Consider the following 14,118-nt stretch of genomic DNA (forward strand, 5'->3'; position numbering starts at 1 on the left):
CCAGTTTTGAGAAGTTCATTCTTATCATTTGAAGGGGAGAGAGCCTGGGCCTTACAGGGACATTTCTTCCTACACATTAAAAGGATTAAAATTAATGTAAAATTAATTAAGAGCTGGGATGGCACCATGGTTAGAATGCAGTATTGTAGGCTAATTCTGCTGACTGCCAGCAGTTCAAATCTCACCAGGCTCAAGGTTGGACTTAACTTTCCGTCCTTCCGAGGTGGGTAAAACGAGGACCCAGATTGTTGGGGGCAAGAGGCTGACTCTGTAAACCGCTTAGATGGGGCTGTAAAGCACTATAAAGCTTTAAAGCACGTGCTATTAAAAATAATTAAATAGGTTAACACCAAAAATATATGGTGGGGAGGGTGGACCTTCAATCAACTGATTGATTTATTTCCAATCAATCACTTCTAGTGCAGCGTGTCCCATTGTGGCTCCAGTAAGGCTTTCCTGGAAGAGCAGAGGTCTTAAGACTTCAGTTCAAGAGGCAAAATATTTCAGGGAGCACAGCAGATGTGTGGATTCTTTAGATATAAATTGAAGTATCCACTCTTTAAAAAATTATATCTACACTGCAGATATTGATAGGGGCTTCCTCCTTTGTGGAGTCTTTGATGTGTTGTAAACTCTCCACCGTTAACAGAATTCTTTCCACACAAATGCTTGCATTTTATACAGTTTTCCTTCCATGTGAATTCTTTTGAGTCCATTCACAAGAAACACTGGCAGTGGCAGAGCTAAATTATTGGGTGATCCTAGATGGCTCAATTCATAAGCACGGCAAATACTGCCAGCAGAAGTCCAATCAAGACAGGATATTTTGACACTCCTTGCGGTAAAGTTTGACAGCTGACAAAAGCAGAATGGTAGGATTAGAACAAGAAGCCCCTCACCCAAGATCCAACCCAGGACGAAAGCCATTAGCCACACCATAGGAATTGCCCAAGACCCTTTCAGAACACAAACCCCCTTCATTGCACAACCCCCAGAACAGTTCAAACGTCAAAGTCACAGAAACCTAAAAAGATCCATCCACTCATTCAACCATTTGAGTCAGCTGTCCCAGAACCACAAACCCCGGTGATTCTGTTCATTAATAGAGTATTCATAAATTAGAATTTGTCAAACAAAAATGAGAACAAGAATAGAAGAATTAAATTACAATGACAGGGACCAGAGGAACGTTAATGCACTTATTCACACACCCTCTACTCACTCCTTAAGTATGAAGCAAGGTCCACAGAAGTCAATTTTGATTGAAACTGTGAAAATTTGTAGCTGAGACAACTGAATCAGGTAGAACATTCCAGATTTTGACAACTCTATTGCAGAAATGATATTTTTAGTTAAGTTTAAAGCGATTTACAATGAGTTTAAAGTGGTTGTTTGCGTGCGTGTTATTACTATTAAAACAGAAACAGTCATTTACAGGTAAAACATTACTATGTATAATTTTGTATGCAATCCCTAGGTCTGACCGCAAGCGACACAGTTCTAAATTATCCAAACTGAGAATTTCAAGCCTAGTAGTGTGGGAAGTTAAAACCCACCCCTCTTCTAGAAAAAATGAAATATTTTAGGATATATTAAAAAGGCAGAATATTTCCCCTAAGAGAAGTAGAAACTCAGAGAGGAAGAAACTCACCCCCCACCACCACCTTTGTTAATGGCCCATTAAGGCCTGGGCCAGTCTATTCTACATAACAAAGATCTATCTCCTTTAGGCAGAGCCATTCAATTGCCCTTCATTGCACCACCCACTAAGTTTCAACCAAAGTTTCCAGTGTCTTTTTCCCCCACTTGGAACTGAACCTAGATTTCTTCCAACAGTAGCACAGGGAATATTTCTTTCCAATCAGCCTGCATTTTATTTCCGGCTTTTTCCTCCCAGCTTGGAACTGAACCAGATGGATTTTCCTTCCAACACTGCCTTTCTTCAATGGGCCTGTATTGTTCCCACTTTTCTCAGTGAACGGGGTTCAGGTCATGTCCCATCCTTCTTCATCCCTTCACGTGAGCTAAAGGTATTTTGTTTGTGAATAGATTGGCCCAGATTTCTTCCATTTTTATCCTTTTTTGGGGGGGGTGTTTATAAATATTTTTATTGTTTTGTATCACAAATTCCATTTCTATATTGAACAGTGTGTTTTCTAGGTGTCCAAAATGTTAAAATATAAACACAAATACCCATTTCTACAGACTTTTTGCCTCTGCTTGGAGACTGTTTTACTATGCAGGAAGCACCATTTCTCCTTTTGGGGAAATATAATATTCTGCCTCTTTTTAATATTACCCAAAATATTTCATTCTCTGACCGGGGGCGGGGCGGGGAGTTTACTATTATGTTCAGCTCTCGTAGTATTTTTTCCAAGCCATTCACGGCTGCTCTACTAAATGATGGTCTGGCCCCTTTAAGACTTGTGGACTTCAACTCCCAGAATTCTCCAGCCAGCTATGCCGAGTTGTTTTGATTCTGTAAAATGGGAGTTGAAGTCCACAAGGGGCCAAGTTTGGAGGCCTCTGGTCTGGGGCGTTAACCACGGTTTATTCTCCCCAGCCCAGCGCTCCTCCGCCAAACCAGGCCTCGGCCTCCCCGTCTCCCTCTCCCCCGACTCCCGCGCTTCCCAGCATGCCCCGGGGTTAAACTGCCACTCCGAGCACTTCCGTCGCCGACCAAAGAAACTCCTTCCGTCGCAGGTCCGATTCCGGATGTGGAAGAGGCGGGACTCTCCCGCCAATCGCCGGCGCCGTCACCCGAGCGACCAATCGGCGTCCTCCCCCTCCCTCTCTTTTTCCGCGAGCGAGATGGCGGCCAGCGCGGTGCGGAGGGGCCTTTTGGGCCCGGCGCGGAGGTGAGGCCTCGGCCTCGATTTTCGTGCCCTCCGGCTGAGGGCGGTGGGGGTGGGGGGCAGCGTCTCATTTCCCATCCCGGGGCGAGGGTCTCAAGCCTCCTCCTTCTCTTTCAGGCTCGCCGGGTCGCGGCGTTTCAGCAGCGGGGGAGGCTACCGGGCACCCCGCTGACGGCCCCTCTGCCGGGGCTGCCCAAGCCCGCCTTCGCCGGCCTGGACGGGCCGGAGGGCTTCGAGACGGAGGTCAGCGCCTTGGAGGGCGGGCTGCGCGTGGCCTCCCAGAAGAGGTTCGGACAGTTCTGCACCCTGGGCGGTAAGGGGGCGCCGGGAGGGCGGCTGAGGAGGCGGCTGCGGCGGGTGGAAGCGACGCCGGGGGGGCCCGCAGCTGAGTCTTCTCCTCCTCCTCCTCCTCCCCTCACCCCTTTTCTGCCCTTGGAACAGTCCTGATCAACTCCGGGTCGAGATACGAAGCCAAGTACCCCGGCGGGATCTCGCACTTTCTGGAGAAGTTGGCCTTTTCGGTAAGTGGCCCCTTCGGGAATCGGGCTTGGAAAAGCGAAAGGCCGGGCTGAGAAGACAAGCCCGGCGGGGGCTGAAACAGAATGGAAGTCCTCCTGAAATAGGATAGGAATGAGGAGGGGAGCTATCAGGAATAGAATGATTAGGAATAGAATAGAAATAAAATAGGAATAGAACAGAATTAATAGGAATAGAATGCCGGAATAGAGCTGGAAGGGACCTCGGAGATCATCTAGTCCAGCCCCCTGCTCAAGCAGGAGAACCTATGCCATCTCTGTCACCGTCCAGTCTCTTCTTAAAAGCCTCCAGCGATGGAGCGGCCACGGATTCTAAAGGCTAAATTCTGTTCCCCTGGTTAATTGTCCTCCCTGTGAAGAAGTTTCTCCTTAATTCCAGGTTGCATCTCTCCTTGATTAATTCCCATCTCTTGTTTCTTGTCCTGCTTCCCTGGTACTTTTGACAATAATTTGGCCCCCTCTTCTCTGTGGCAGCCCCTCAAATACTGGAAGGCTGCTATCATGCCTCCCTTGGTCCTTCTTTTCATTAAACTTGGACATACCCAGTTCCTGCAGCCGTTCTTTACATGTTTTATCCCCCAGTCCCCTAATCATCCTGGTTGCTCTTCTCTGCGCTCTTTCCAGAGTCTTAACATCTTTTTTACTTGGTGGTGACCAAAACTGGATGCCATATTCCAAGGGTGGCCTTAGCAAATCATTATAAAGTGGTATTAACACTTCACGTGATCTTGATTTTATGCCTCTGTTTATACAACCTAGGGTTGCATTAGCTTTTTTTTGGGTGGTGGTGGCACATTGGTGCAATTCGTCTCCAAAAGGTGCCAGCAAATCTCTGATGTTAACACTCCAGGGAAATTGGTTATTGCATGTAACCGCTGAACTGCATATAATTTAGTTAATTTTTATTTAGCCTTCTTGGCCCAGTTCTCCCTGAAAAAAATGAACTCCTTTGCTTTTGTTTCCTCCTTTTCTCTTTAGTCTACAGCTCAGTTTAGCAGCAAGGATGATATTCTTCTCACGCTGGAGAAGCATGGAGGCATTTGTGATTGCCAGGTGTCAAGGTCTGTTTCCTGTTAGGCGTCCTTTGGCCAGGTGGTGCTTTGATAAATCCAAGTCAAGTGATGTTGGCTTTTGACTGGAAGAGGGGGCACCTATTGCATTTAGCATACTTTTTCCTAGCTCTCATTTTAGCTCTCATTTGACCTTATTATATAATTGCATACTTTTCCTAGCTCTCATTTTACTATGGAATCACCTCCATCCTACACAGGCAGGCTTAATGTCATTTGAGTTTGGTTTGAGTGATACAGTGTGCCATTTTTCACACAAGACTTGTAAAGTTCCTTGTTTGCAGGGTCTTAAACATGCCTGTACCAGTAGAACATAAAACCGATTTGCTCTTCTTTCAGGGATACCACAATGTATGCCGTTTCTGCAGATAGCAAGGGCCTTGACGCCATGGTCAGTCTCTTGGCTGATGTGGTTCTCCAGCCCAGACTGTCAGGTAATAAACAAAACAAAAAAAGAAATAGTTAAAAAAGTAGATTGCCAGGTGAGATCGTCTTCTGTGACTAAAGAGAAGAGAGCAAGAGCCAGGCAGGATTTTGCTGCCCCACCTGAACACAGATTGCGTTGCCATAAAGGTGTTAGTGATTTCTGCCAGCAGAGAACATGGTACAGTGGCAAAATTTGGAAGGACAGGAGTGGGAGAGGCCATGATGGTGGGAATAGGTGGGGGTGCCCAATCCGATTTATCAGCTGGGAAGAGAAACAAGGGTTGATTTGGTGTGGGATTTGGTGGCTGGGAATTGGGAGCTATTTTCCTCCCTGTCCAAGGAGTTTGGGCCACTGTCCCTTGGGAGGAGGTTGGTCCCAAAGGGTTGGCTTCTCTTGGCAGATGAGGAAATCGAGATGACTCGTATGGCAGTCCGCTTTGAGCTGCAGGACCTGAACATGAGACCCGATCCAGAGCCGTTGCTGACCGAGATGATCCATGCCGTAAGGCCCTCTGGCATTCTGCCTCCTGCTGCCCCTGAGCCCCTCAATGACCTCCTCCTAATTGCCTGGCTTGAATTGGGGGGGGAGGGACAAGCGGGGGAAGGACACTGTTATCAGCATGCTGGGCAGGGCAACCCCTAAGTCATTTGAGGGGCCCATGGTGACTTCCTCGGCGTTGTTGAAAATTCCCTTTTCAGCGGTGTGGATGCAGGACCTGAAATAATTTTCAAGCGAGGCCCAATTTTGCCTTTTTTTATGACAAGCAATAGGGGTTCATCATGTGAGGTGGGGCACAATAAGATCAAACAATACCTTGTTTTGCTAATTGTTTTGCAGTCTTGGGGAGTGAAAGGAAATATTCAGTCCAGGGGGGAGGTGCAGCATTGGGGAATGCAGAGTCAACCTGGGGCGTTGTGTGAGTGTGGGTATGCACGCTGCCCCCCCCCCCCCCAAAAGCTGCATCTTTCCTTCCAACTGTCAGGTTGACACTGTGCTGGGGGTGGGGGGAGATGGACACTTTGATTCCTCCTTAAATGAAACCTGTATTTTGCTGGGATCGTGCAGCCCAAGATGAGACTCACCGTCTTTGAGGAGGTGCCGCACTGCTGCGAGGCCCCTTTGTGGGTCCAAAGCACTTCACACTGAGAACGGCTTGCGGGCTGTGACTGACATAGGGGGCAGAGGAAGATTCCTTCAAAGAGCTGGGAAGCAGGAGGTTCTCAGTAGCTCAGGCCATGGATCAGGGAGACCTGGGTTCAAATCCAGCTTTATCACACAGCTGCATAAAAGTGGAACCCGTCGCAAAATGCTTAGAAGAGCCTTTAGGAGACGTTGGTTTCCCGGGTAGGGTGGCTCCCTTGTGCTTACTAGAGCCCACCTCCCCTGCTCTGCTGCCCAAAGCCCCTTGGGGAATTTCACCGGCCTCCCCAGCCTTAGGGTTTCTCTCGCTCCGCTTGTGGCGCAGTGGTTAGAGTGCAGGACTGCAGGCTCCTTCTGCTGCCTGCAATTTGGCAGTTCGAATCTCACCAGGCTCCAAGTTGACTCAGCCTCCCGTCCTTCCGAGGTGGGTAAAAGGGGGATGCAGATTGTTGGGGGCAAAAGGCTGAGCCTGTAAACTGCTTAGAGGGGACTGTCAAGCCCTGTGAAGCGGTATATAAGTCTTATTGCTATCGCTTGTCTCTGGGTCCATTCATTGCTGATTCTGAGGATGCAACTTGGGCCAGACGGGGGGTGTCAGGTGAGGCTCCATTCAAACTCTAAGAAAGGAAACTTTAGACTCCATTGTTTTAGAGAAAGGGACTTTTACTGGAAATTGAAGTGGTAGCAGCAGAAGAAATACAAGATCTGAGGCAATAGGCGCAAAAATCACACATTGAAAGTTATGCCAATGTTCCCACCCCCAATAGTTCAAACCACCCATGCAATCTGACCGTTGACCTTGGCTTGGATAAGGAGCTACGTCTGCGCAGTAAGCGTAGTCAAGAAAACACCCCAACGTTTACATTTCACCAACTTAAACCTCCAGCAACCTTCCCCCCACGAAGCTCAATTATTCTTCCCCCGTTTCTATGGCAGTCGGAAAGACAAGCCGAAGAAGGATTCTTGGAGGCTGACAGCTGTATTTTTATCCGTAAAATAGAGCAGCGAGGGCTCTTCCCGTGTCTTGGTGCCCGTGGCCAACCGTAATCCTGAAGCAAGGAAGCGAGGTCACAAATGTTTTGTCATTGCCTGGTTTTGTTTGAAAATCATGTTTGTTTCTCCTGGTCTCCCACAGGCAGCCTACAGGGAGAACACTGTGGGGCTGAACAGGTTCTGCCCCGCAGACAACATCGAGAAGATTGACAGAACGGTTCTCCACTCGTACCTGAGGAATTACTACACCCCTAACAGGATGGTGTTGGCTGGCGTGGGGGTGGAACACCAGCAGCTGGTGGACTGTGCTCGCAAGTACTTCCTGGGAGCCGTTCCAGCCTGGGGAAGTGGGGAAGCCAAAGATGTGGACAAGTCCGTTGCCCAGTACACGGGAGGGATCCTGAAGGTGAGGAAGGGAAGGCGGCCTCTGCTTTTCTTGCCAAGCTCTGCAGAAAGGGCAGAAGAACGAACCTGCAGCTGGAGATCAGTTCAGGGTCAGGACTTTTGCTTGGCATGTTGGGAAGCAGCGCCTCCTTTGCATCTCTTGGGTTTCGTAAAATGATTTGTTACGATTTAAAGTTGGGTTTAAAATTGCCTTAAACTTGTTCTCAGGGCAGCTAAAACAAAGTTAAAGTGATAAAAATATGGTGGTGGGATTCAAATACTTTAACAACCTGTTCTCTGCCCTAATGACTGGCTGGGTGGGCGTAGCCAGGGGTGTGGAACAGGCAGCACTCGGCCTCCTGCCCCCTCCGGGAGCAAAACCGGGCCGTGGGGGGGTGTGCCAAACCCCATTTTGGGCCTCCCTGCACTTACCTGGGAGCCCAAACGGGGTGCATGGGGACTCCTGGGTGGGGAAAGCCAGCAATTTAACAACCAGTTCAGCCAAAATGGTGCGAACCGGTTGAATCCCACCACTGGGAAGGATGTGCAGTACAGGTCGTTCTTGACTTATGACTGTTTGTTCAGTGACAGTTTGAAATTATGACGGGGTGAACAAAGAGACTTGCAACCTCCCGCCTCAGCATTGCAGCAGCCCTGCATTCCCGTGCTTGCCAGCCCGTTTGCACGTAGGATGGGCTGCCATCCTACCAATTGATCATTCTTTATTTGGGACTGCAGGATTCCAGCTCCAGCTTCGTTCTCAGGGTGAGAGAGAGAGAGACTTTTGGCTTCATGCAAGGAAAGCAGCAGATGCAGCAGAAGTCTTTTTTCTCTCCCCCAAACTCTGCCAGAAATGAGTCTTTGTGAGACTTGTCATGCTAGCACAGCCTTTTGGAGCAGGAGGCCTTGCAGGGTCCCAAAGACTCGTTTCTGGCGGAGTTTGGGGGAGAGAAAGAAAGACTTTGGCTGCTTTCCTTGCGTGCAGCCTAAAGCAGAAGAAGGAAGAAGCAGCCCGTGGCCAGGCGAGATGTGTGGGGTGAATGGGGCAAGTTCCCTCCTCCCTTTCCCCCCTCCCCTTGCTACATCATGTTGTTCGCAATGCAAGTGACACAAGTCTTGTGTTCCCGCGGGCCATGTGGGCAGCACAGCCTTGTGTTCCCGCGCAGCCTGGATTAATTGCTTTGGGAGTGACATTTCTCTGTGGACTACCAAAATTTTCTCGGGGACCACCAGTGGTCCCCAGCCCATTGGTTGGCAACCACTGCTCTAGAGCAGGGGCCTCCAACCTTGGCAACTTTAAGTCTGGTGGACTTCAACTCCCAGAAGACACCCCTTCTCTAGAGCCAATGGTCAGCTAGTTGCACAAAAGCCCAATGCCCACAGAATCTCTCCCTCTCTCTGCAGCTGGAGAAGGACATGTCAGATGTGAGTTTAGGGCCCACCCCCATCCCAGAGTTGGCCCACATCATGATTGGACTGGAAAGCTGCTCGTTCCTGGTAAGCGTCCCCCTCCCCCGTCTGGCTGGGGCGGCCCTTTTGCTCAGACATCCCGAGTGACCATCTGGTTTGGCTTCCCCGGTTCAGGAGGAAGACTTCATCCCCTTCGCTGTCTTAAACATGATGATGGGGGGCGGCGGCTCTTTCTCTGCTGGAGGCCCCGGCAAAGGCATGTTCACACGGCTGTACCTCAACGTCCTCAACCGGTATGTCCCTGGGCTTCTCAGAAGGAAGAGCAGACCCAAGCTGAGCCCGGGGACGGTGGTGGGAGGGGCCCTCTCACATTGCTTTGGAGGTTTGGGGTGTGTGTGTGTCCAAACAGAGAAAGGAGTAAGACTGTGTAGCTAGTTTACACGTTGTGTGTGGAGGGGGGCGGTTGGCTAACCCAGCGGTGATAGAGCTCCTGAGTCATGCTAAGCCAGCTGTAAGGCCCCGACTCTCTCCTTCAAACGATAAGAATGAACTTCAGAAAGCTGGGTATTTCAAAAGGAATTCTTTATTGAAAAAGAAGATAGCCAGGCAATGTTCAAAGCAGGATCTGATATCCTTCCAGGCATGCAGCTTAGTTAGAACCCCTCCCCTTAGCCTGATGTGGATTTCATCAATACAAAGAAGCAACATGTTAACCCCCCCCTTTTTTTTCTGGGAACGTAGTTGGGAAGTTTCCTTTGGAGCTGGAATTTTTATGGTCTCCTCTTGCTTTCTCTCTCAAGAGGCGACAAGTTTCCAGGCAACTGGTCTTCAGTCCCCCAGTTGTATATCATGTGCAAATTATACAGATTCAGTACAAGACTTAAGATATTCAGGTTACATCAAAAAAGGATTACTTGTACCAACTTTCCCCCCTCCCCCCCTTCTTCCTCCATTGAAGAATGGCAGATACATGGATCTGACATCAGCCATCAATTATGGCTTTACAAACGGACCACAGGCTAAAGCCAAACCAAGTCAACCACTTTCGCTTATCACAGTATGTGAACCAGGCCTGTAGTTTGAGCCTTACAAGGTAGACCAGACAGGTGCCATGTAGGCTTAAAGCCACTTTTACTCCAGTGTTGATAGGAGTAGAATCTTGCAGGTCTGAATATGCTTCCCACCATCCCACTTCAGGTGAATTGGGGTTGCTGCCTTAAGCATTTTTGCAAGTCTCTTTCCTAGTGTGAGCTTAAGCCACGTTGACCTGTTTGTTGCTGTGACAATGGATCCTCCCTCAAGGCCATCCTCTGCTCTCCAGGCACCGTCACCACAATGAGCCTGTCTGTTAACTTGAAGGGTCCTGAGAATGTCCCCTAAGCCAGGCAAACTCCTTGGGGCTGCAGTCTCCCACTAGAGTCACTCATTCAGCGTTCCCAATTGCCTGGATACTACGTGGGTTGTGTCCCCCTCCAGCTTCCCCAGGACTTTCCAGGTTTCCCATTCTGCCCCGGGTGAGGATCGATCGATGGGTGTCACCGGCACATTGAGCTACTTCGTCCTGTACCAGTGGGAGGGGGTCTTTCTCCTGTTCAGCTCCATTGGAGAGAGGGCTGTGAGCCCTGAGGGACCCCTACTGAAGCTCCAGGCGAGTTGAATCTTCTCCACGGAGCCTCCAAGGGAACCATCTGCTCCAGGAGAAGGAGAGCTACCGTGTAATGATGTCCCCCCCAGCAGTCCTGGAGAACCCTGGAGTCAGAAGCCTGCTGAGAAAGTCGTACTGCCACCCTCCAGGTTCAGACCATCCGTGAGACGGACCAGTGTGGTTTCCATCCCACCCCAGGCTTGACTCTTGGTTGCTCTGGGTCCAGATATCTCTGTCCTCTTTGTGGTGACTGACCAGCCCTTTCCTTGGCAAGATCTCCAGAAAGAGGCATCTGGAACCGCAGATCCACAGTGGACCTTTCCTGTGTTCTCCCAATAAATGTAGCCTGAGTGAAGCCAGGTGAATGAATGCACCTGCGAGTTGGGCAGAATTCTTCAGGAATCAGATACCCTTGGCCCTCCTTTCTGCATCATAGCAGCCTTCCCTGGGCTGGGGCTGATAGGACATGTGGTCCGACTCTTGAGGAGGGGGGCCCACAGTTGCGAGAGGCTCTTGTGGGGCCTTGCAAGGCTGCTGGTAATTCCCCCTGTCCCCTTCTCTGCTGCTCTCTCGCTCTCTCCCAGGCACCACTGGATGTACAATGCCACCTCCTACCACCACAGCTACGAGGACACCGGCCTCCTGTGCATTCACGCCAGCGCGGATCCCAGACAGGTGAACGGGTCCTCCGAACGGATCCCTCGCCTGCTAGGCCTGGCCTCTCTCAGCCCTTTGGAGATTGGGCTGCATCTCCCAGGCCAGCAGGCGAGCGAGGGAGGGGAGGAGCCATTCCCAGTGCCCCCTGACCTGGCCTGGCGAGCGGGAGGCCTCCTCTCCTGCCCTCAGCCCAGGGGTCTCCCCCCCCCCCCCAAAGCTCTCCGCCCTTCAGGGAGGGGAAAGGCCTTGGCCGGGTTCTCACGCCCAGCTCCAACACGTCTCCTCCTCGGATTGCAGGTCCGGGAAATGGTGGAGATCATCACCCGGGAATTTGTGTTAATGGCTGGAACCTTGGGAGAGGTAAGAGGTTGGGGAGGAAGGTTTACGTCGGGGCTTTGGGCTCGGATGGGAGCCTCCCTTTGGAGCCTGAAGCAGCCCCATTGCCTCTCCGTCTAGGTTGAGCTGGAACGGGCCAAGACCCAGTTGCGGTCCATGCTGATGATGAACCTGGAGTCTCGGCCGGTCATTTTTGAGGATGTTGGGAGGCAGGTCTTGGCCACGGGAGGCAGGAAGCTGCCACAGGAGCTCTGCGTCCTGATCGGTAAGTGCCAGGCTCGATGGAGCCTCCCCTCTCGAGGGGAGGGAAGTTCGGGGAGGGGGGGCCCTGGTTTCTGAGTGCTGCCAAAGTGAGCCCACCTCCCCTGCTCTGCTGCCCAAAACCTCTTGTGGAATTTCACCGGCCTCCCCAGCCCGAGTGGCTTCCCCTTGGGCTTTCTCTTGCTCCGCTTGTGGCACAGTGGTCAGAGCGCAGTACTGCAGGCTATACTTCTGCCTGCCTGCCGGCTGCCTGCAATTTGGCAGTTTGAATCTCACCAGGCTCCAGGTTGGCTCAGCCTCCCGTCCTTCCAAGGTGGGTCAAAGGAGGACCCAGATGCTTGGGGGGCAAAGCTGACTTGGGCAAAGGCTGCAAAAAAAACTATTTATCCACCCCCCCCACCATCTATCACTATCTATCTTCTTATGAGGGCTGTCCAAGCATCCATGTGTATGCAGTATATAAGTGCTATTGTTATCCACCCTATCCATCCTATCTATCTATCTATCTATCTATCATCTATCTATCATTTATCTGCTTTGGTGGAACAGTGGTTAGAATGCAGTATTGCAGCCTAATTCTGCCCACTGCCAGCAGTTCGATCCTGACCGGCTCAAGACTGACTCAGCCTCCCGTTCTTCCAAGTTGGGTAAAATGAGGACCCAGATTGTTTGGGGCAAAAGGCTGACTCTGTAAAGCTGCTTAGAGAGGGCTGTAGAAGCACTTTGAAGCGGAATATAAGTCTAAAGGATATGGCTTGTGTGTCTGGGCCCTTTCTCTGCTAATTCTGAGGATGTAACTTGGGCCAGACTGGAGCCCCCGTATTCTAGTGGAGCAGCCTTGTGTGGGAGCCGGCGTGACACGGAGCCGCACAAACTTGATCCTGGGTGCCTCTGTTTCCCTTTCGCACAGGCAAAGTGAGCGCCAGTGACATCAAACGGGTGGCAACGAAGATGCTGCGGAAGAAGCCGGCCGTCGCCGCCCTGGGGGACTTGCGGGAGCTGCCCAGCTACGAGCACATCCAGGGCGCCCTTTCCAGCAAAGACGGGCGGCTTCCCAGGGTGTACCGGCTGTTCCGTTAAAAGTGGCAGCTGCCCCACCAAGACGCTTGGTTGAGACGAGCCGTTGCTTGCCAAGGAACTTCTCACCTGCCGGGAGGGCGGCCCTGGGCATCGGAGGAGGGTGGTTGGCGGAGCCGTTTCCAGGTGCCTGTTCAAATTCTGTTCATCCTCAAGATAACTTATTTTGGGAGATTCAAAACTTAAATAAGAAGATGGCAGGCCGGATGGTTGAAGAAAGCTGCTCCTACACACCAGATTGCTATTTTGGTATTCCAAATTCCTGTCCTTGTTTGATTGGTCTTGAATGAAGGGACAATGAAGTCTGGTGCAATCCATGGCGAAGAATACTGATAAAGAGAGTTAATGAGGGTGCTACACCGTTGCATGTTGGCCTTTGTTTCCAAAATTAAGTTTAAACTATGAGGGGTAAATCAAGAGTGCAATTGTATTTTGAATTTGGAGGAACAAAACTGAATTTCAAGATTGGTAGATTTATTCAGAGTCTACGTTGTGTCTTTAGTTGCGATAAGACAGTTTTTGAAGTGACATTTTCCCCCCCTGTTACTCTTGACCCAAGATGAGAACTTTTCTCCTATAAATAGTCCTTGAATTAGGACCAAAATTTGCACCAGAATTTCTGTTGTAAGTTGTCATAAAGTGAGACATCATGTGATGGGAATGGGACAACTCGGCATGGCAAATTTGCTGCAGCCAACTAACCATGGCCAACTCGCCACAGGACAACTCACTGCAGGATAATTTTACGAATTCTATTTAATTAATTAAAATAAAAAAATAAGTTTTGCCATTCACATTTTATTCTGCACCTCCTTCTGCATCCTTTCTTTAATGATTCTATCCCATCATTTCTTTGATATTAATGTAACTCTTATTCTGTAGTCAGTTGTCTTGCAGCGAGTTGGCTGTGTGGTGAGGTAGCCATGGTGAGTTGACCGTGGCAAATTGCCACAGACCCTCATGTGGCCAGATCTGACTTCACAACCATCTTTACAGTGATAGTAACTCAAGTCACCGCACTCGTAAGTGTGAATCCAGCTTAACCGTTATTTTTGTCAGAAACTGGTGCAACTGGTTGTACGTGAGAGCCAGTTGCCAAATGCTCAAATTGCAGTGATGGGACTGCAGAGTGAAGGTCATAGTTCAAATTTAAGTTACATAGCTGACTTTTTTCCGGAGGCCATCATTATTTTGAGCCATCTGAAGTCGAGAAGTACTTAGAATGCTCTAGAACCACACATTACATTATTGGTCCAGTTCAGGGGGTGTCAAGCTCGATTTCATTGAGGGCCGCATCAGGGGTGGGGGGGGGGTCGGGGGGGCGTGG

The 14,118-nt window shown here is 50.1% G+C and overlaps 1 protein-coding gene across 1 annotated transcript; it reads left to right on the forward strand.

Annotated features, from left to right (window-relative positions):
* The first annotated feature begins 2,790 nt into the window (after positions 1-2,790).
* PMPCA (peptidase, mitochondrial processing subunit alpha) lies at positions 2,791-13,274 on the forward strand. The gene is given in 14 exon segments (XM_026687398.2): positions 2,791-2,858; positions 2,973-3,007; positions 3,010-3,168; positions 3,297-3,376; positions 4,370-4,452; positions 4,801-4,895; positions 5,289-5,389; positions 7,164-7,427; positions 8,810-8,902; positions 8,990-9,108; positions 11,045-11,135; positions 11,415-11,477; positions 11,574-11,718; positions 12,625-13,274. Coding segments are annotated over 14 exon segments (1,545 nt in total). The 5' UTR covers positions 2,791-2,811; the 3' UTR covers positions 12,795-13,274.
* Positions 13,275-14,118: the final 844 nt, after the last annotated feature.

This window comes from Notechis scutatus, chromosome 15, assembly GCF_049901735.1.
Source record: "Notechis scutatus isolate UNSWTSFEM ecotype Mainland chromosome 15, rNotScu1.2, whole genome shotgun sequence".
In the NCBI taxonomy this organism is placed as follows: domain Eukaryota; kingdom Metazoa; phylum Chordata; class Lepidosauria; order Squamata; family Elapidae; genus Notechis; species Notechis scutatus.